Consider the following 24,118-nt stretch of genomic DNA (forward strand, 5'->3'; position numbering starts at 1 on the left):
CAGCCGTTAGTTCTCCAGCCGTTAGTTCTGCAGCCGTTAGTTCTGTAGCCGTTAGTTCTGTAGCCGTTAGTTCTCCAGCCGTTAGTTCTGTAGCCGTTAGTTCTGTAGCCGTTAGTTCTCCAGCCGTTAGTTCTGTAGCCGTTAGTTCTGCAGCCGTTAGTTCTGCAACCGTTAGTTCTGCAGCCGTTAGTTCTGTAGCCGTTAGTTCTGTAGCCGTTAGTTCTGCAGCCGTTAGTTCTGCAACCGTTAGTTCTGCAGCCGTTAGTTCTGTAGCCGTTAGTTCTCCAGCCGTTAGTTCTGTAGCCGTTAGTTCTGTAGCCGTTAGTTCTGCAGCCGTTAGTTCTGCAGCCGTTAGTTCTGTAGCCGTTAGTTCTGTAGCCGTTAGTTCTGTAGCCGTTAGTTCTGCAACCGTTAGTTCTGCAGCCGTTAGTTCTGTAGCCGTTAGTTCTGTAGCCGTTAGTTCTGCAGCCGTTAGTTCTGTAGCCGTTAGTTCTCCAGCCGTTAGTTCTGTAGCCGTTAGTTCTGCAGCCGTTAGTTCTGCAGCCGTTAGTTCTGTAGCCGTTAGTTCTGCAGCCGTTAGTTCTGTAGCCGTTAGTTCTCCAGCCGTTAGTTCTGTAGCCGTTAGTTCTGTAGCCATTAGTTCTGTAGCCGTTAGTTCTGTAGCCGTTAGTTCTGTAGCCGTTAGTTCTGTAGCCGTTAGTTCTGTAGCCGTTAGTTCTGTAGCCGTTAGTTCTGCAGCCGTTAGTTCTCCAGCCGTTAGTTCTGCAGCCGTTAGTTCTGTAGCCGTTAGTTCTGTAGCCGTTAGTTCTCCAGCCGTTAGTTCTGCAGCCGTTAGTTCTGTAGCCGTTAGTTCTCCAGCCGTTAGTTCTGCAGCCGTTAGTTCTCCAGCCGTTAGTTCTGCAGCCGTTAGTTCTGTAGCCATTAGTTCTGCAGCCGTTAGTTCTGTAGCCGTTAGTTCTGTAGCCGTTAGTTCTCCAGCCGTTAGTTCTGCAGCCGTTAGTTCTGTAGCCGTTAGTTCTGTAGCCGTTAGTTCTGTAGCCGTTAGTTCTGCAGCTGTTAGTTCTGTAGCCGTTAGTTCTGCAGCCGTTAGTTCTGTAGCCGTTAGTTCTGCAGCCGTTAGTTCTGTAGCCGTTAGTTCTGTAGCCGTTAGTTCTCCAGCCGTTAGTTCTGCAGCCGTTAGTTCTGTAGCCGTTAGTTCTGTAGACGTTAGTTCTGTAGCCGTTAGTTCTGTAGCCGTTAGTTCTGTAGCCGTTAGTTCTGTAGCCGTTAGTTCTCCAGCCGTTAGTTCTGCAACCGTTAGTTCTGCAGCCGTTAGTTCTGTAGCCGTTAGTTCTGCAGCCGTTAGTTCTGTAGCCGTTAGTTCTGCAGCCGTTAGTTCTGTAGCCGTTAGTTCTGTAGCCGTTAGTTCTGTAGCCGTTAGTTCTGTAGCCGTTAGTTCTCCAGCCGTTAGTTCTGCAGCCGTTAGTTCTGTAGCCGTTAGTTCTGTAGCCGTTAGTTCTGTAGCCGTTAGTTCTGTAGCCGTTAGTTCTGCAGCCGTTAGTTCTGTAGCCGTTAGTTCTGCAGCCGTTAGTTCTGTAGCCGTTAGTTCTCCAGCCGTTAGTTCTGCAGCCGTTAGTTCTGTAGCCGTTAGTTCTCCAGCCGTTAGTTCTGTAGACGTTAGTTCTGTAGCCGTTAGTTCTGCAGCCGTTAGTTCTGCAGCCGTTAGTTCTGTAGCCGTTAGTTCTGTAGCCGTTAGTTCTGCAGCCGTTAGTTCTGCAGCCGTTAGTTCTGTAGCCGTTAGTTCTGTAGCCGTTAGTTCTCCAGCCGTTAGTTCTGTAGACGTTAGTTCTGTAGCCGTTAGTTCTGCAGCCGTTAGTTCTGTAGCCGTTAGTTCTGTAGCCGTTAGTTCTGCAGCCGTTAGTTCTGCAGCCGTTAGTTCTGTAGCCGTTAGTTCTGTAGCCGTTAGTTCTCCAGCCGTTAGTTCTGCAGCTGTTAGTTCTGTAGACGTTAGTTCTGTAGCCGTTAGTTCTGTAGCCGTTAGTTCTGTAGCTGTTAGTTCTGTAGCTGTTAGTTCTGTAGCCGGTAGTTCTCTAGACGTTAGTTCTGTAGCCGTTAGTTCTGCAGACGTTAGTTCTGCAGACGTTAGTTCTCCAGCTGCTCACTGGATGATATCAAACCGGTCATCTTAAAAGCCAGGCATCTCATGTACAGCATCACAAAAGCCTCTAACTGACAACTCGCTGTTCATGAATGTAATTGTTTTAAAGTTAGGCTTGGTGTTTGGTATCCAGCAACGTTAGAGGAACACGCCAACATCATGGGAAATGCACTCACTGTCTTCTCCAGAGTCAGACAAGAAGATGGAGACCAGTTTCCTCTCTGTGCCTTCAGTAGAAAAGCTCTCTGGCTGTGGGGGAAAATGGGGGACCCTGATGTAAACAAGACGAAAGTCTTTCTCTGGTCTGCATCCCCTTAACAATTGTATTGAGATGTACTGTACTGTACCCATTCTGCAATCTGTTAATAAACTTTTCAATCAATCAATCAATCTGTCTCTGACTCTGGAGAAGACGTGCGCCATGATGTCTGTGTGTTCCTCTAACCTCACACCTAAGCCTCACACCTAACCTAAAAAGAAAGAGAGACACAAATTAGGTTTATAAACAGAGTTATAGTGTCTACAAATATCTAAAAAGGATTATATGCAGGTACTGTATGTACAGACAGATGTGAATGTATATATATATATATATATATATATATATATATATATATATATATATATATACACGTAAGAATAAACATAATATATACAGCATTATTGCACATGCAATCATACAGAGTTATATGGGTTATATGCATATCCTGCTAAGTAGGTATATAGGAGGGTTGTATGCAGGTAAGAGATGAGGTTAATTGCTTACAGCGCTGAATCTATGGCTCTGGTTCCCCCCCCCCCCTACTGTACTCTCATCATGCTCCTGTACTTCCTGGTTCCCCCCCTACTGTACTCTAATCATGCTCCTGTACTTCCTGGTTCCCCCCCCTACTGTACTCTCATCATGCTCCTGTACTTCCTGGTTCCCCCCCTACTGTACTCTCATCATGCTCCTGTACTTCCTGGTTCCCCCCCCTACTGTACTCTCATCATGCTCCTGTACTTCCTGGTTCCCCCCCTACTGTACTCTCATCATGCTCCTGTACTTCCTGGTTCCCCCCCTACTGTACTCTCATCATGCTCCTGTACTTCCTGGTTCCCCCCCTACTGTACTCTCATCATGCTCCTGTACTTCCTGGTTCTCAGCTGGTCTACACGGGGTCCCTGGTGCTGTGCTACGTCCTCTACTTTCTCCGTCTCCTGGGATCCAAAGAGGCCAAGAGGAAGATGTTCCCGCTGCACAGTGTGAGAGACCTGCTGCCCTGCAGAGCTGAGGGAGAGGTAGTGTGATGTTCTCTCTCTCTGCACAGTGTGAGAGACCTGCTGCCCTGCAGAGCTGAGGGAGAGGTAGTGTGATGTTCTCTCTCTCTGCACAGTGTGAGAGACCTGCTGCCCTGCAGAGCTGAGGGAGAGGTAGTGTGATGTTCTCTCTCTCTGCACAGTGTGAGAGACCTGCTGCCCTGCAGAGCTGAGGGAGAGGTAGTGTGATGTTCTCTCTCTCTAGTAGGTAGTAGTAGTAGCTAGTAGGTAGTGTGATGCTAGTAGGTAGTAGTAGTAGCTAGTAGGTAGTGTGATGTTCCCTCTCTCTGCACAGTGTGAGAGACCTGCTGCCCTGCAGAGCTAGTAGGTAGTAGGTAGTAGTAGTAGGTAGTAGCTAGTAGGTAGTAGTAGTAGGTAGTAGTAGTAGCTAGTAGGTAGTGTGATGTTCCCTCTCTCTGCACAGTGTGAGAGACCTGCTGCCCTGCAGAGCTAGTAGGTAGTAGCTAGTAGGTAGTAGCTAGTAGGTAGTAGTAGTAGCTAGTAGGTAGTGTGATGTTCCCTGATGATGGAGATAGTAGCGTATAGAAATTGTGGCTAAACAATGAAGACACTTTATGCTCTTTTCTTTGGTCATAGACCTGTTCATATAATAATAAAAAATAGGGCTAGGGAAATAGGGGGGGAAAGGGGGATGAGGGAAGGTAAGGGATAATGGATAATGGACCTAATCTAATCTAAACTAACTGATGGGGAAAAGCCTTGGTGAAGAGGTGTGTTTTTAGAGCAGTTTTGAAGGTGACCTGAACTCCATATGACTTGAACTCCTGAGTAAACTAAATAGGTTTCAGCCAATTTACGAGTAGCCTAATGTAGTCTTGTTTATTATGTAACGCTGTGATTTACGCATCACAGTCACGAAAGGGGCTAGCGTTACATAATAAACAAGTAATGGATTCACTCGTCCAAACCCTGTAGTCGTGCATCACAGTCACCAAAGGGGCTGCGTTACATAATAAACAAGTAATGGATTCACTCGTCCAAACCCTGTAGTCGTGCATCACAGTCACCAAAGGGGCTGCGTTACATAATAAACAAGTAATGGATTCACTCGTCCAAACCCTGTAGTCGTGCATCACAGTCACCAAAGGGGCTGCGTTACATAATAAACAAGTAATGGATTCACTCGTCCAAACCCTGTAGTCGTGCATCACAGTCACGAAAGGGGCTGCGTTACATAATAAACAAGTAATGGATTCACTCGTCCAAACCCTGTAGTCATGCATCACAGTCACGAAAGGGGCTAATGTAACGGCAGTCAGCAAGCGAAAGTAGCATTGAATCAAAAGGGAAGCAGGGACCGCTGAGGATTATACTAGGTCGGATAGTCCAGCAAAGTTACGTCCTATTCATCAATCTCACAATATTCGCTAACGTTAGACAGATGGAATACAGCCTTCCATCTAAAAACATAAATGAATAGCCATAATAACTTCAATCGGTTCGGATCCTTTGAATGAAACGAAAATGTAAACACTGACCTCGACGTTTGAAAGTAACACTGGTGACGTGAAATCACTGCGCCCAGACAGGAGAGGTTCGGCAAAAAAATAGTTCCGAGTATATCTGCTTAGAAAACGGAAATGTCTAATTCAATTATTTTTTATTTCTCCACGTGGTAAATACACAGGTCACAACATGTTTACAGGAACGTTTTGGAGTTGTATTTTGATTGTATTTGGAGTGTATTTTGTGACTGTTGGGAACTAGGCTTAATGTAGGACCTACTTCCAGTGCATGCAGAGAGACGAAAAAGGTATGTATCTTCTTGTCTAACTCCAGGGAAGATGTTAAATAAGCTAATTTCCCAAAATGTTGGAGTGTTACTTTAACCATAACCGTTAAGTGAACGTTAAAACTAACCTTAACTCTAACTTTATGTCTTAACACATTCAGGGCCATTGGGATTAGACTATGAGGCCAGCTTGAGGCCAGCTTTTCATTACAAGTTTTCACTGTGCGTGAGGTTGTTTGTAGAGCTAAATCTATATTTTATATTATTGCTATGTGTCCATTGTCATTGTCAATTGACAGTATAAACTAGGGGTGCACCGATATATCGGTCGGGTATCGGTATCGGCCGATAAGTGCCTTGTTGAATGCCATCGGCCTGTCGGCCGATAAGCTCAAATGTGCCGATGGCAGTAGCCGATAAATATCCATCAATTTGTGTCGCATCAATCTGGCCCACACGTTCAAACTTTGAAAAGAGTTTCAGTCAAGCGACCTGCACAACGCCGCCCCCACACACACGCTACTGCATCAAAGTTACTACTTATGATTAACAAAGGCATTCGTTTTGTGGCATTAACGTTATATAGTTACACGTTCAATAGCATCAGCGTATTTACCGGACCATAGCAACGTCCGAGGACGACCTAGATAGATAGCAAGCATTACTATATCTCAGCCCGTGCTGAGTTGTGCCCATTCTGTGGTCTGTTAATAAAGTTTTCAATCAGACAGATGTATGGAAAGGCTTTTATTATAACATTCATTGTAGTAAAATCATTATGCCTCGTTTAGTCATCCTGCGGAGCACTGGTAATCTACTCGTCGGCCGCGGGGAGCTAACGTTAGTAGCTTTGTTGTGAGCTCTCGTCAAAATCAATGGCGGACATCCCTGAAGTAAAAAACGAATACGCGCTTGCCGATTGGTGGTAAGAACAGCAGGAGGCGGGTGCAAGCGGTGTGACGTAATTGGCAGAATCGACTGTCAATCAAAATTGTTCTGTTGCATTGCTTTGGTTGAGAGATATAATAGTGCACCATGGCATGGTGGAATTAATACCATAAACATATTTCTTGATGTTTCCTTTTTTTTAAGTAAGTAAAGAGGCCTATGTTCATATCGGTGAGCACAATTTGTAACACAAAAAGAGAGACGTGTAGCCTATTTATTTATTTAATATTTTATTTATTCATTTTATTATTATTATTTTATTTGTTGCCATGGCTAAAATAATAGTCAAGCATAGGGCTAAAATATTTTCATAAACAATAATATAATTTTTTGTTATATGGTTATGGTGGGAGCTTTTCTATGCATTTGTCTGATTGATTGATTGAGAACTTTATTGGCAGATTGCAGAATGGGTACAATACAGTACAGCTCAGTGGACTGGAGGATGAAGACCAGAAAAAGACTTTCGGCTTTTTTACATAAGGGTCCTCCATTTTCAATTCATCAAAACATTTAGAGACATACAAATATACAGTAGTTAAAAAAAAAGAAAAAAAAGGCAAATTTTCATATCGGTGCATCCCTAGTATAAACATTCCCTTCAATCTGCCATAAAGAAAAAACATTTTCATCAATACGTTCCCGTTTTATAGCGTCGTGAATATGAGCTATATACCGCAATGGTCTGGGGTAATTCCTGCAAAGCTAGTTATAGGGCGCTAAGCTAATAACGTTAAATCGATTGGCGTTTCGGCCCTACACAAGCTAGAGTTAAAAATCGAAATGAATATGATCGGTATCATGTTCCACCATGAATGCATGAAAGAGGGGGGCGGGGGAAGTCGTTTCTGATTATTGATTATTACCAACATCATACGCTGACCGGGTGGATGCCTATGAGAACAAGGCCCGATCAGACTGAAATTGACGTCAAGTCGCTCTTACCTGTGGCCGGTTGGATTCCAAAAAGAATTTCCCAGTTATTTGATTGCCATCTGGTAGATCGATATGTCCATTGGCTGATGCTATATTCCTTTACTGCATACTGAATTCGGCGTCGCAAAAAGTATTCCAGGCGATCTGGTGAAGCCATAGCTTTAGGCTAACAGAAAAGCTAACCCGGAGCGGAAAAAAAGTGACACCCGGTCTGCAACAGGGGAAACTGCATTCTCGAGACAGCGCCAATACCAGGATCTGGCCGGTACTGCACTTTCGGAGTCCCGATATGCCTTTTCCAGCCAAAATACAGCTCTGACATTGAGTAGGATATTAAAATGGAATAAAAGCAGAACCGAGTTTACCACGTGGTTGGCCGCGAATCGGTTAACCATAACCGTTAAGTGAATGTTAAAACCAACCTTAACCCTAACTTTATGTCTTAACTCATTGACCGCCGCGGGGATATTTGCGAGTGCTTAAAATATATCTTAAATTATGGCTATGGGTCTACACCTGTCGCTTATCAATGACTTGCTTGCAGTCAACATGTACGCAAACGGATTGTTTTTTCATCTGTACATTTCCGTTTTATACCGTTTTGAATACAAGTATAGTTTTGGAGATTTCTAGTAATTCCAGAGAAAGACGCGAGAATAGCCCTTTAGTGGAATACACAAAACACGTTGTCATTTTTCGGCTGATTTATGAATAGTTTTCAAATAAACGCTAGATTATCGATAGTATATGTGTACTTATGCACGATACAAAAGCGGGCTGAAAAATCTCTTATCCGGCACGCGCGCACACACACACACACACACACACACACACACACACACACACACGTTGTGATCGCTGTGAAAAAAACTTCTAATTAACCCAAGACTGGTAACATAGATTCCTTACCTGAATGAATGAATGAATGAATGAATGAATGAATGAATGAATGAAAACTTTATTTAACAGATTGCAGAATGGGTACAATACAGTACGGCTCAATACACACAATTGTTAAGGGGATGCAGACCTGAGAAAGACGTTTGTCTTGTTTCCATCAGGGTCCCCACCTCACATCTGATGTTCTGCAAAAAGATGAATCCAATTCCTGATCGCCATTCCAAATATTGATCGCGTTTATTGATCCAATGTTATATCTCCAAAACACATAATCCACGCTGCTCTGAGTGTCCCCAGTCCATCTGTTATCTGATACTGCATGCCCGAGAAGGAAAACCTGGACCAGAGTTTTTTTTTGGTTGCACATCCCCAGCCAATCCAATCCAGTGATGTGCAATACCATCCGGGAGATGATAGGCGGCGGTATTTGCCCTTTTGCGAGCTCAGACCCATTCCCAACGATAACATCAGGTTGGATGGATGAAAATGAATGGATATCGCTAATAAAAGAAATAATCACTATACTCCTGATTGGCGCTCAAGCGATGGCGAGTTAACCCGACTATCATCGTGATCGGCGTTCAATGAGTTAACCATAACCGTTAAGTGAATGTTAAAACCAACCTTAACCCTAACTTTATGTCTTAACCATAACTGTGTATAGTATCTACAGATACTGTAAAAAGGATTATATGCCGGTATGAACAGACAGATGTGTATATATATATATATATATATATATACTAGGGCTGACCCTGATTAGTCAAATATTCGATGAATCGATCGAAAGGAGCCGTAGTCGACTGCCAACCTCTTAGTCAAATGCAAAATAATTTTTTTATAATATATATATTTAAAAAAAAATTCAAAAGCAATGAGGTCTAGAAGCGTGGCTAACGCTAATGGCGCACATACCAGCGAGGCTAACTGCCTAAGAAAACGGGCACAGAGGCACTGAAAGATGATTTCACCATCTAATGAACACACTAGACTAGACAAATATCAAGATGTATCCATCAGTGGACCAATTGCATGCTTTTGCACAGAGGACAAGAAGCCTTCAGTCGACTCCTTCAGACATTAAGCACCCCCCCCCCCCCACAGAGGACAAGAAGCCTTCAGTCGACTCCTTCAGACATTAAGCACCCCCCACAGCCCAAATGGAATGATACAAAAATATATAATTTGTTTTTTACTACCAGTCGACTATATCTTTTACTATAGTAAAATTAAAAAAGAACCCTGAAACATAAAACTATATTTTTAACCGTGCTAATAAAGAACATTTATTTTGCTGATTCTTTTCTCCCTCGTGACTCGTCCTCAGTTCATGCACCTGTGTTTAAAGGTGCGACAGATCTGTTTCTCTCGTTTGTTTGTTTGTTTATTTATTTATTTATTTGTGTATTTGTTTGTTTGTTTATTTATTTGTTTATTTGTTTGTTTGTTTGTTTGTTTATTTATTTATTTGTTTGTTTATTTATTTATTTATTTGTTTATTTATTTGTTTGTTTTATTTATTTGTTTGTTTTATTTATTTGTTTATTTGTTTGTTTATTTGTTTGTTTGTTTATTTATTTATTTATTTATGTGTTTATTTATTTGTTTGTTTATTTGTTTATTTGTTCGTTTATTTATTTGTTTATTTGTTTGTTTATTTATTTGTTTGTTTATTTATTTGTTTGTTTGTTTATTCATTATTATTTATGTATTTGTTTGTTTATTTATTTATTTATTTGTTTGTTTGTTTATTTATTTGTTTGTTTGTTTATTTATGTATGTATTTATTTATGTATGTGTTTATGTGTGTGTTTGTGTATTCATCATTACCTCCCTCAGCCCTGGGTGGAGCTGCAGCTGGCCCGTCTGACCTGGAGCTTCTACAAGCAGTCCTTCCTGAAGCAGATCCTGACGGAGGGCGAGCGCTACGTCATGACCTTCCTGAACGTGCTCAGCTTCGGGGACCAGGGCGTCTACGACATCGTCACCAACCTGGGCTCCATGGCGGCCCGCTTCCTCTTCCTGCCCATCGAGGACAGCTTCTACGTCTTCTTCGCCACGGTGCTGCAGAGAGGGCGCCACGCAGAGACTCAGAAGAAGGTCAGTCCAGACCCTGACCGGTCAGTCCAGACTCTAACAGGTCAGTCCAGACCCTAACAGGTCAGTCCAGACCCTAACAGGTCAGTCCAGACCCTGACAGGTCAGTCCAGACCCTAACAGGTCAGTCCAGACTCTAACAGGTCAGTCCAGACCCTAACAGGTCAGTCCAGACCCTGACCGGTCAGTCCAGACTCTAACAGGTCAGTCCAGACCCTAACAGGTCAGTCCAGACCCTAACAGGTCAGTCCAGACCCTGACCGGTCAGTCCAGACTCTGACAGGTCAGTCCAGACCCTGACCGGTCAGTCCCCTAACAGGTCAGTCCAGACTCTAACAGGTCAGTCCAGACCCTAACAGGTCAGTCCAGACCCTAACAGGTCAGTCCAGACCCTGACCGGTCAGTCCCCTAACAGGTCAGTCCAGACCCTGACAGGTCAGTCCAGACCCTGACCGGTCAGTCCAGACCCTGACCGGTCAGTCCAGACCCTAACAGGTCAGTCCAGACCCTAACAGGTCAAACAGTTACCATATAGTCAAGTCTGACTGTAGTACTGACTGTAGTACTGACTGTAGTACTGACTGTACTCTGACTGACTGTAGTACTGACTGTAGTACTGACTGTAGTACTGACTGTAGTACTGACTGTACTCTGACTGTACTCTGACTGTACTCTGACTAGTACTGACTGTACTCTGACTGTACTCTGACTGACTGTACTCTGACTGTAGTACTGACTGTAGTACTGACTGTAGTACTGTGTAGTACTGACTGTAGTACTGACTGTAGTACTGTGTAGTACTGACTGTAGTACTGACTGTACTCTGACTGTAGTACTGACTGTAGTACTGACTGTAGTACTGACTGTACTCTGACTGTAGTACTGACTGTAGTACTGACTGTACTCTGACTGTAGTACTGACTGTAGTACTGACTGTAGTACTGACTGTAGTACTGACTGTACTCTGACTGTAGTACTGACTGTACTCTGACTGTAGTACTGACTGTAGTACTGACTGTAGTACTGACTGACTGTAGTACTGACTGTACTCTGACTGTACTCTGACTGTACTCTGACTGTAGTACTGACTGTAGTACTGACTGTACTCTGACTGTAGTACTGACTGTAGTACTGACTGTAGTACTGACTGTAGTACTGACTGTACTCTGACTGTAGTACTGACTGTAGTACTGACTGTAGTACTGACTGTACTCTGACTGTAGTACTGACTGTACTCTGACTGTAGTACTGACTGTAGTACTGACTGACTGTAGTACTGACTGTAGTACTGACTGACTGTACTCTGACTGTAGTACTGACTGTAGTACTGACTGTAGTACTGACTGTAGTACTGACTGTAGTACTGACTGTAGTACTGACTGTACTCTGACTGACTGTACTCTGACTGTACTCTGACTGTACTCTGACTGACTGTACTCTGACTGTACTCTGACTGTACTCTGACTGTACTCTGACTGACTGTACTCTGACTGACTGTACTCTGACTGTACTCTGACTGTACTCTGACTGACTGTACTCTGACTGTAGTTCTGACTGTACTCTGACTGTAGTACTGACTGTACTCTGACTGACTGTACCCTGACTGTACTCTGACTGTACTCTGACTGACTGTACCCTGACTGTACTCTGACTGTACTATGACTGTACTCTGACTGACTGTACTCTGACTGTAGTACTGACTGTACTCTGACTGTACTCTGACTGTACTCTGACTGACTGTACTCTGACTGTTGTCATCAGGAGGAGGTTGCCATGGCAGCAGAGGTCCTGGAGTGTCTTCTGAAGCTGGTGCTTGTGATTGGTCTGATCATCACCGTGTTCGGTTTTGCCTATTCTCACCTGGCGCTGGACGTGTACGGCGGCTCGCTGCTCAGCACCGGCACCGGTGGGTGGACCGCTCACCAAACCACAGGAAACCATACACACTGAAGTGATAGAATGGACCCATTTCAAATGTCCACTCTTGAATTGTGGTTTTGTACAACTATCATTTGAATTAACATTCCTGTGGCGGTTGTGATGAAACACTCACACTAACCCATTTAAACAGGTTATTACCTCTGCAGCTAACACATTTAAACAGGTTATTACCTCTGCAGCTAACACCAACACATTTAAACAGGTTATTACCTCTGCAGCTAACACATTTAAACAGGTTATTACCTCTGCAGCTAACACTAACACATTTAAACAGGTTATTACCTCTGCAGCTAACACTAACACATTTAAACAGGTTATTACCTCTGCAGCTAACACTAACACATTTAAACAGGTTATTACCTCTGCAGCTAACACTAACACATTTAAACAGGTTATTACCTCTGCAGCTAACACTAACACATTTAAACAGGTTATTACCTCTGCAGCTAACACTAACACGTTTAAACAGGTTATTACCTCTGCAGCTAACACTAACACATTTAAACAGGTTATTACCTCTGCAGCTAACACTAACACATTTAAACAGGTTATTACCTCTGCAGCTAACACTAACACATTTAAACAGGTTATTACCTCTGCAGCTAACACTAACACATTTAAACAGGTTATTACCTCTGCAGCTAACACTAACACATTTAAACAGGTTATTACCTCTGCAGCTAACACTAACACATTTAAACAGGTTATTACCTCTGCAGCTAACACTAACACATTTAAACAGGTTATTACCTCTGCAGCTAACACTAACACATTTAAACAGGTTATTACCTCTGCAGCTAACACTAACACATTTAAACAGGTTATTACCTCTGCAGCTAACACTAACACATTTAAACAGGTTATTACCTCTGCAGCTAACACTAACACATTTAAACAGGTTATTACCTCTACAGCTAACACTAACACATTTAAACAGGTTATTACCTCTGCAGCTAACACATTTAAACAGGTTATTACCTCTGCAGCTAACACTAACACATTTAAACAGGTTATTACCTCTGCAGCTAACACTAACACATTTAAACAGGTTATTACCTCTGCAGCTAACACTAACACATTTAAACAGGTTATTACCTCTGCAGCTAACACTAACACATTTAAACAGGTTATTACCTCTGCAGCTAACACTAACACATTTAAACAGGTTATTACCTCTGCAGCTAACACTAACACATTTAAACAGGTTATTACCTCTGCAGCTAACACTAACACATTTAAACAGGTTATTACCTCTGCAGCTAACACTAACACATTTAAACAGGTTATTACCTCTGCAGCTAACACTAACACATTTAAACAGGCTCCTTTCTGAATCGGGTCATGACTCCAATCAGTGTGCTGGTAAGATCTGGTCCCTGTAGGAGCTGTGCATTCAACGTTGTTCCCTGGAATGTTGCTCCACAGTCGAATACGACCCTGATCCTTTTCTTTTTTGGGTGGTATACACCATGGTGTGGTATATACCATACCTTGGAGTCGCTGCGTTCCAGATCCTCAGCCGGCACCTTCTCTGCGTAGCCCTTGGAAATTATGTCATTCATGAAGGCAGTGTAATCGGCATGAAATAAAGCATCTTTATCAAACCTCCTTTTGAGGCTTAGGGTACGCTGTTCTGCCACTTTCCTGTTGTTTGGCATCTTTACATCCTTTTCCCTCAAAGGTAAGCCAATACTGTAATGGCCGTTCATCAATTTAGCAGACTTTGTAACTAGAGTTGTTCCGATACCGATACTGGTATCGGAAATGCCGCCGATACTGCCTAAAATGGTGGTATCGGTATCGGCGAGTACACGTAAATTCTAGCCTCCGATCCCATGATGTAATTTATCTCCTGCCGAGTCCTGCGGAGAGTGAGGATTATAAAATGAACATGTTTTAAAGTGTGATGCTGTGTCATTTTAACAGCAGATACACTTTCTTAAATTCCATTGTCCCCGACAGTGCGGTGTGACGGGGAGCTCGGACGGGAATCGGGATGTGTTTGGCTGGTGTTATGATAGCATTAGCTGGAAAGATAGCTAGTTGGAACAACATCCGCTTTTAACGTTACATCAAATCAGATGATCGCCTGTCCTTTCTCCAGGACCTAACACTGTCCGTGACCGTCTATCAACAATAATGCACCCACGGTGAATTGTATTTAAGTTAAGTAGCTACGGACTAGCGTTAGCTGACTATTACTAACGTTATCTTAATGGCAATGCGGGAAGACGAGCTAGGTCAGTTAGCTTAGCTTGATAACGTTACCGTGTCTAAAGTTGGTGCTATTCACATAATCCAGCAATAATGGCTGCAGACCTGCAAGCAAAGTACAGCAAGTGCCAAAGGATAAGAGTCTGAGGCGGAGTTTCAAAAGAGAATGTTGAATATTTATTTTGCATCAAAAATCACAACATGAATGTTCTATCTGCCACTAGCTTACAGACTGAATAGGGTATATCTGCAGAGCCACTGAGTAGCGAGTGCAACACCGTTTAATGTCCGTGTGGATCATTGGAGTAGGGTATATCTGCAGTGCTGCAGCCCATACTCATTGATTAATGATACTAATACAAATCTATACAATCACCTGTTGTTGAATAAATACTATACGTTCTAGTTATTACTAAAAAACAGTATAACAGTATCTGAAAAAAAAAAAAAAAAAAAAAGTATAATTTATATAATTTTTTTTTAAATTTTTTTTTTATGCACTGGTATCGGATAAATATTGGTATCGGCCGATACCCAAAGCTTAGGTATCGGAATTGGATCGGAAAGGGAAAAATGGTATCGGAACATCTCTATTTGTAACACACTCCATGAAGTGACAGTCTTCTCTTGACAACCCTGTCTGCTCATCCTGACTGCATTCAGGGAAGTCAACCGTTAGCTGCCGCCTCCATAGTTCATCAAGGCTCGCAACTGAGATCCTGTTGACTGTGATATCTGGCTGTCCACAAGTTGTTTCATTATTTCCACTTCCTCTGAGGGGTCCGTTCACAGTCCAACCTAACACAGTCTTGACTGCGTATGGACCCTTGTCCACACTCCGAACAACTTGCCATGGCTCCAATGCCTTGGGAACGTTGGTTCCTATCAACAGGTCTATCCCAGAGTCAATCTCAGGAATGTAAACATGTTCCAAGTGAGGCCATCTTTGAAGGTCTTTCTGTCTTGGAATGTTGCCTCTGTGAACTGGCATGCTTTCCTGTGTGTAAATGTCAGGCAGCTCACAAAACAAGTCACTGTCTAGTGCAGCCACTTCCAGATCAGAAACAACGTGGCTTCTAACCACTTTCTCCTGGCCCATAGTCCGAAGGAGAATGCTTGTTTTTCTTCCGGTGACGTTCAGCTTGTTCATCAGCCGCTCAGTGCAGAAAGATGCTGAGCTACCGGGATCCAGGAAGGCATAGGTAATCATTGTAACATGTCCCTTTTTAGATTTGACCTGTACTGGTACTATAGAGAGTGTACAGTCCTGCTCACCGGCCCCTGTAAGACCACTGGATTGTACAGAGATCGGAGCACTGCCCATTGCTGTCTCCGATTCTCTTTTGGCTGGCCTTTGATCTGTTCCTTTCTCTCTTTGGTAGATATGAAGTATGCTAGGGTGTCTGAGATTGCATATTTTGCAATAGATGCGTTGCCTACATTCTTTACTTATGTGCCCAATGCACAAACAGCCAAAACACAAATTATGATCCCTCAAGAAGTCAATCTTCTCGCTATGCGCCTTCCTTTCCAATAGAAAGCACATATCCAATGTGTGTCCACCTCCACAGAACCAACAAGACCTTGTACCAGATGAACTTCTCTCCATCTTTGTTCCAGGTTCCTCTTTCCTTTCAATTGTTGCAATGGTGGTAGCATAGCTACTTTCCTTTGCCCTTGTATATGGTTGATTGCTGGACTTCCTCACATCCTTAGGTGCTGCTGCTGCTGATGGTGTGTCCTGTATATTGCCAAACACTGGATCACTTGCAATTTTCACCTGTCGTTCAACGAAGTGAACAATGTCAGGAAATCTAGCTCTATGGCCACGCCTTTCCTGCAGGTCACAGGCCACAGTTCTCCATATGTCCCTGTGCTTGTAAGGTAATTTTCTAATGATGGCTAGCATGTTGGCAGACATGTCCAACTCGTACATCATTTCCACTTCTTCCATGGCGTTGCAGCATCCTCTCAAAAAGAGACTGTATGCTTGCAGAGCTCTGACATCTTCTGATTTTATTGGTGGCCATGAAAGAGCCTTTCCCATGTAGGCAGAAGCAATTCTATGTCCATTCCCAAAGTGCTCATGTAGCAAAGCCTTAGCTTTCACATACCCTCGGTCATGAGCCATATGCTGACAGCTTCTGACAAGCTCACGAGGCTGCCCCCTAGTGAACTGTTCAAGGAAGTACAGGCAGTCCATATGGTTGTCAGTCTTCTGTTCAATGCTGTGCTCGAATGACCTTATGAAGGTGTGATAATGTAAAGGGTCACCATCGTAAATTTGAATGTCTCTTTTAGGCAAGAATGAAAGAGACTGTTGTTGGACTAGCAAAGCTGTTATTTCATTCTGTTTCTCTAAAACAGTGATTATGTTGCTGCTGCTGATTGCTTGTTGTGGTGCAGGGTGAACGCTTTGGTGCTGAATCCGTGGCTGTGCTTGAGGGCACTGTAACGTCCTTTGTCCCTTGACCCCTGTGTGTCTTGACAATTCGGGTTGTGGTTGTAGATCCTGAGCTGTGGTTGTAGCGGTTTGTGCTTCAGTACTGAGTGTCTGAACATTCCTTTGTCCTCTTCGGAAATAAGAACTCATGCCATCAGATTCAACAGACATATTAGTTGAAATACGAGATCCTCCAGAGCCTCTTAGCACATTGACTTTAGCCGCTGCTGAAGCTATTTCCATGTCAAGTTCAAGTTGCTCCTTCTTCTTTCTTAGTTCCTCCTTTTTCTTCCTTAGCTGTTCCTCTTGCTCTTCTTCCTCTTTCCTTCTTTGCTCCTTTTGCTTCCTTAGCTGTTCCTCTTGCTCTTCTTCCTGCGTTCTTAATTGCACCCTTTTCTTCCTTAGCAGCTCCTCTTCTTCTTCCTCTTGCTCTATTGCGTGCTTATCTTTTAATAGCCTTTGTTTTGCAATTAGAGCGGGCATGTCAGATTCAGCTTTGCGTGCGGAAGACGTGGTTTAGATGTTAGACCTAGGCCCAGCAGAGCTTCGATAGGCTGAACCTCTGCTTCCAGAATTTGACACACTGTCACTTGGTTTGATTTCATCATCACCAGCTTTAATTACATCACAGTGTTCATCAGGTATTTCAACAGGAGTTACTTGCTGTGTTACAGGTATGGGGGAATCATGTACACAAACATTGGCACTTGTACTATATTTTTGTCTCCCAGTTTCAGAAAGCCACTGCCTTACATCATCCATGAATCCCTTTTTGCATTTTAATATTGTTTCAAACCATTCGTTTTGTTTTTCATGTTCCTCTTCAGAAATTAAAGAGATTACGGATTTGTGTAACAGAGTGGTATCTTCAACCATTTGGTTCAAATTGTCCAATTCAGACTGCACCTGTGAAGCATTGTCGTTATCGTCCATAAGCTGCTTTAATACCTTCATAAGACCTTTCATTTTGCGAACATTTGCGTGACGTTCACTATGAAGTGTCTCCAATTTATAGGCCATGCCTTTGGCAGTGAGTTTAATTTCTCTTTTCTTCCCATTCGTTTTTGATGAGCCATTAGTATCAACAGTTGATCGTCCCGATGCCATTTTTCAATGTGCTCAGGTGCAATTATTCAATAATCCACAGTCCTCTTTAATGAACAATCAATCCATCAATCAATTAGCTGCCGCTTAGGCCGCGCAACGTCCATGAGCGCAAGACGATGCAGCCAGGGCCGGATTAACGACCGGGCCGACCGGGCCGCGGCCCGTGGGGCTCGAGTGATGAGGGCCCCCCCAAAAAAAAAAAAAAAAAATTAATTTAATTTTTTATTTTTTATTTTTTATTTTTTATTTTTTATTTTTACTTTTAACTTTTTTTGGAGGCCCCTCGTCACTAGAGGCCCCAATTTTTTTTTTTTTTTTTTTAACTTTCATTTTTATTTATTTGAGGCCACTCGTCACTAGAGGCCTTTTGGAGGCCCCTCGTCACAAGAGGCCCCACATTTTTTTTTATTTTTTTTTTAACTTTTTTGGAGGCCGCTCGTCATTCGAGGCCCCAAATTATTATTATTATTTTTTTTACTTTTCTTTTCTTTTGGAGGCCCCTCGTCACTAGAGGCCCCAAATATTTGTTTATTTTTTTTTAACTTTTATTTTAAACATTTTTGGAGGCCCCTCGTCACTAGAGGCCCCACATTTTATTTATTTTTTTTTCTTATTTTGGAGATCGATGTCATACTGTGACACTGAATGATTGGCACTGACTGACGCTCTCTGATTGGCCACTGACATGTTTGCCCAATCCGTGACGAGCTGTGTCTTTGCCCATTTCCTCGTCAAACAGCCTGCAAACTACCTGGTGTTCTATCGCCATGCTCTAAGACAAACTCTAACCTTAACCAACTTCGAAAGAGTGCCTAAGCTTAACCAGTGTAGAAACAGGCATCGGCCAATCAGAGAGCGTCTTGCCAGAAATGCGGCTAGGTTTAGAAATAACGCGACTAGGGGCCTCCACACTACACACTAGTACTATGCCCTATATAAATGTCATGTATGTTGTGTATGTCATAAATGTCTATATGAATTGAAAATGGGGGACCCTGATGTAAACAAGACAAACGTCTTTCTCAGGTCTGCATCCCCTGCCTTAACAATTGTGTGTATTGAGCCGTACTGTATTGTACCCATTCTGCAATCTGTTAAATAAAGTTTTCATTCATTCATTCAGTAAAAAAAATAAAAGAGATACGAAAATTAGAAATATAGGCCTCTCTCTTATACATGCCTCCTCCTAATACAAGCCTGGTATCCACTACAGTTGAAACAAATACAAGCCGGGGTTACTATTAGAGGAATTACGGTATTCTATATATTTTTTAAAGTGACATATAAAAACGCCACTGTGAGTGCGTGCACGTGTGTGTGGGGGGGCCTCCACAAGAATCTGGCCCAGGACTTCCGGTTTAGCTGCATTATGTAGCGCACGCATTTGGTAATAGCTCCGCTCCCGTTAACGTTAATTTCGTTTAAAAACCTTATTTGGACAATACCAAAAGAGATTAGACCACATCGTATGTATTGATAAGACCTTCTACTAACTATATCAAAAGACAACATGGTTAAGGATAAGGAAAAGATTGGAAAGAAACAAGAAACGGCAATTCCAACGGCGCAGATTGAAACACGTTAAAAAAAAACGTTCAAGGCGACGCTGCTGCAGATCCGTTGGTGACAAGCCCCGACGAGGGGAATATAGAGGAGATTACACCGGGACCATCGACTATTGGCCCCGACAGGGAGACAATAGATGTCAACATAACAGGAACGACAGGAACAAGCTCCGTGAGAGATAAAGCAGGTGATTTTGAGAAGATAATTGCAAACAAATCCATCGGATCCCTCACTGCACCCATACCACCAACTGACACAAGCAGTACAATTACACCACCCGACTTCAACTCACTGACTATCCTGATGAAAGAACAGATGGTCGCTTTCAAATTACACATCGAGGAACTCAAAGATGAATTCAAAGCACACGTCGATGCTAAACTCGAAGAGGTTATGAGAGCGGTCGCTGTACAGTCCGAGCGAATCACGACAGTGGAGAATACGGTGACATATTACACGAGCAGTCAAAATGAACGATGAGAAATGAGATAAAAAGGGTGGAAGAGGCATGCCGGAGGAAAATACAAGATGTTAAAGATGAAGCGATGGAGAGGCTACTCGAAACCCAACGCTACTACAGGCGAAATAACATCCGCATTGTAGGGCTTGATGAAGCAGTCAATTGCGCAGACGACAACTTTCCAACAGTGCTATCAGTGATTTTGGGTAACAACTTTCTAAACACAGTGCCGACAGTGGACCAAGCTTACAGAATCGGTACTCGGGATCAAAGAAGCAACGGGCCAAGAGTCATCATTGTTACTCTGCGGAAGACGGCAATAAGGGATGACATCATCAAAATTGCTCGCATCCAAAGGGGGAAGCTGAAACATGGTGAACATTCAATATTTATCTACGAGGATCTTTGCAAAGAAGCCATCGCTCGGCGTCTCCCCTACAAGGAGGTGATGCAGAAATTGTTCAAGTCTGGCCTCAGACCAAGGCTAGCATACCCGGCGCTGTTAACGATCGTGGGCAGGGACAGCCGTAGGATTGGATTACACACGCCTAAAGAAGCCGAGGAATACTGGAATCAACATAGAGCAGAACCCCCAAGGCAGAACGAAACACTGTCTGAAAACAGATAAGCCTTCTCATCTCTCTCTTTCTCTGTGTATATCAGTATTAGAATGACTTTATCCGGGCTCAACAAAAGTAGCAGATGATATGCATGCCGGCTACACCAAGGCATATTGTGATTCGTAATGCATTATATTTTCAGACCTCTGGTCTCCGTGGAGACAAGAACATATCATTGACAATAAGAACAATCTGGAATATTCTGGGCTTATCGCTCGACTGCTCTGGGTCACTTAGAAATCTCCCGAAAATACTAGTAGTCATGAACCCTGGGTAGGAAGATCATTCTGGAACATAACAACAGTCTGTCAGTATATACTAGTGTATTCTACAACCTTCTAGAATATAATGCACCATTACAACGAAGGCCTGCAACTCTAACATTAACATCCGGTGTGTATAAGCATAAGCATAATCAATTGACTGAAGTTTAATCAGGCCTTAATAAAACTTAAAAAAAAATCAACCACACCTAAACGTATGAGCACAACAAGGTTATTCTAACAATTTAAGTAATCACTCCACTGATGTAGAGATTGGCACATTGTAGCTCCAAAAGCTCTGTTTTTCTCTTTTATCTAATTACTCAATTCTGTTCTAGTGGCTTCTCCACGTTGAGTTTTATTCTATCTCTCACTCCTTATTTTTCTCTTTTTTTTTTCTCTCTCTTTTATCTTACATTGTTCTTTCCCATTGTTCTTCATATTAAGGTGTTAATGTTTCTCTACAATCTTTTCCTTTTTTCTGATGTTTCCTACATAAGTTAGTAGAGGGTTCAAATGAATATATCGATGAAAGTTTATTCTTTTTTTTTCATTTTTCATAATATTTCATTACAGTAAGGGAAGGCGCAAGACCAAAAGCGACATTCTATTGTATTAGAATGAAAATGTTAGATCCTATGGCAATTAGCATAGGAAGATTAGGATTACAAAGCTCAGTTTGGGCAATCCGGTGGCCTAAGGGAGGGAGTCATACGCGGAGGATGTGTTTTTGGAACACAGGCCTGTACGACTCTCTGGGTGAGGGGAAAATAGGGGATTTTTATTTGTATATATATATGTTTTTAAGCTCGGCTCTCAACGGGACCTCAATAATTGGATGTACATCTATTGTAGCTTCGCACTCCAGAAGCATTACCAAAAACTACACAAAAACATGCATAGATTATGGCTAGTTTGAATATAATGATATGGAACACTGGTGGGATAAACAAACAACACAAACGCAAAAGCGTGCTCACACTGATGAAAAAAAAACATGTGGACGTGGCTCTACTAAGCGAAACGCACATTTTAGAGGAAGACATAGATACGTTAGCGGATAACATATACCATAATATTAGTCACTCTTCTTTTGGTACGAGAACTCGAGGTGTAGCCATAGTCGTCAGACGTAAGCTAAATATTGAATTAAAGGGGATATGGTCGGATGCGGATGGATGTATAACTATAGCTAGGATTGTACACAATAACAGGAAAATAGCGTTGGCAGCGGTATATGCCCCAAATTTGTACGAAGAGGGTTTCTTCACTACACTAACCGATGAAATGTTAAACCATCCCGATTACTCATTTATAATAGGTGCGGATTTTAATGCCATTTGGAATCCAAGGATGGACAAATCTTACCTCGCCTTTTCCAGCGAACAAAAAAATTCATCTAAAGCATTAAAGGATTGGTCAAAGATTACAGGTGTAAATGACTTATGGCGTTCACTTAATCCCACAACCCGAAAGTACTCTTGTCGATCGGCGAGACATAACACATTATCCAGAATTGATTATGTCTTTGCATCCCCGAGACTATTTGATAAATATGAAGTGGAAATGATACCCAATGCACTATCAGATCACTGTTATTTACTACTAAAAGCAACATTTGGTATACTATCTTCCTGGGCCCCAAGATGGCGTTTTAATTCGATGCTGCTTAATAACAAGGAATTCATTACACAACTCAAAGAAGCTCTCACAGTATTCCTACGGGAGAATGCAAACGCGGTGCAAGACCCCAGAATAATATGGATGTCGGTAAAGGGTATGATCAAGGATTTCACTGATAGATTTTCCTCCATAATGCGCAAGAATCAATGCACAAAACTGTCTGAACTGGAAACGCTTTACTCAACGTTATTTAATTCTTTAAAATACAACAACTCAACTAGACTAGAAAATCAAGTTAACGTACTAAAAACAGAGATCAATGCCATATACAGACAACAATCGGAAATGCAAATACGCAGCACAAGACAACAGCAGTACTCCCAAGGTTCTAAACCTAGTCACCTATTAGCCATGCGATTAAGAATTAATGCAAAATTTGCAGATATAACTGCCATTAGAAACCAACAAGTACTTGAAACAGACCCCAAAATAATAAACGATACATGCAAAGAATTCTACTCCGACTTATATAAATCAGAAACGACCTTTGATCAAAACAAAATGGACACATATCTTAATCAAATTATTCTCCCTAAACTTTCGGAGGATGACGCTAAACAGTTAGAATCACCGATCACACTAGAGGAACTCAAGAAGGCCATATCCGAAATGAAAAGTGGTAAGGCTCCTGGAAGAGACGGTATCCCATCAGAAATGTACCTTTCTTGTTGGGACATAATTGGACCCTTATTACTAAATATGATCTTATACTCAGTCAAGGAGGGGAGCTTCCATAAACACGACAATATTGCACTCATTTCAGTCCTTCTCAAAAAAGACAAAGACCCCACCGAGTGCGGTAGTTACAGACCCTTAAGCCTCCTCGGAACCGATGTCAAACTGTACTATTAGCCATCAGATTACAAAAGCATATGACGTCTTTAGTTCATCCGGACCAAACTGGCTTCATAAGCGGTCGCCTGATCACTGATAACATAAGACGAATACTGCATGTACTAGATGCAGACAAAGAAGACACCATACCTAAGGCGATGCTGTCCCTGGATGCTATGAAAGCCTTTGACAGGCTGGAATGGTCGTATCTATGGGCAGTATTAGAAAGGATGGGGTTAGGAAAAGGATTCATTGATATGATTAAAGTATTATACAAAGACCCATCGGCCATGATTACAACAGGTACATTCATCTCCAAAATCTTTCCGGTATCACGCTCAGCCAGACAGGGTTGCCCTCTTAGTCCCGGACTATTCGATCTATCATTAGAGCCTTTAGCACAATATATAAGACAATCCCAATCCATAGAACCAATCGTAATCAAGGGCACACAACATAAAATTAGTCTATATGCGGACGACGTAATATTGTTCATGCAAAGCCCCAACACCACATTGCCTCATCTACTCAAGTTGATAGAGAACTTTGGTGATTTATCGGGATTTAAAATAAATTGGCCGAAGTCGGCTTTCCTTCCACTTAACACCCATGCAAAAAAAGATACAACCCTCCCAGGTGAGATACCTATGGTAAAACATTTTAGATGCTTGGGTGTGGAAATATTTCCCACCATACAGTAAGACAAACGGTGAAGCACAATTACACAAAAATACAGAACAAAATCAAAGACGACCTGGACAGGTGGGCAAAACTTAAAAACTCAGTACAGGCAAGGGTATCAATAGTTAAGATGGACGTACTACCTAGAATCAACTTCATCAGTTCAATGCTACTGTTACCCCCTTCAGAGGGTTACTGGAAAAGATTACACTCCTCCACATACAAATTTATTTGGA

General features: G+C 42.3%; 1 protein-coding gene across 1 annotated transcript in view; it reads left to right on the forward strand.

Annotated features, from left to right (window-relative positions):
- Window positions 1-24,118, forward strand: part of LOC311247822 (man(5)GlcNAc(2)-PP-dolichol translocation protein RFT1-like) — a gene marked incomplete at both ends in the record, with an annotated part of 77,732 nt that overhangs the window by 15,004 nt on the left and 38,610 nt on the right. Inside the window, 3 exons of the mRNA XM_084338817.1 lie at window positions 3,284-3,418; window positions 9,813-10,073; window positions 11,832-11,976. Of these exons, the coding sequence (XP_084194943.1) occupies window positions 3,284-3,418; window positions 9,813-10,073; window positions 11,832-11,976 (541 nt within the window). The remainder of the gene's footprint in view (window positions 1-3,283; window positions 3,419-9,812; window positions 10,074-11,831; window positions 11,977-24,118) is intronic.

This window comes from Notolepis coatsorum, assembly GCF_963971535.1.
Source record: "Notolepis coatsorum genome assembly, contig: SCAFFOLD_143, whole genome shotgun sequence".
In the NCBI taxonomy this organism is placed as follows: Eukaryota; Metazoa; Chordata; class Actinopteri; order Aulopiformes; family Paralepididae; genus Notolepis; species Notolepis coatsorum.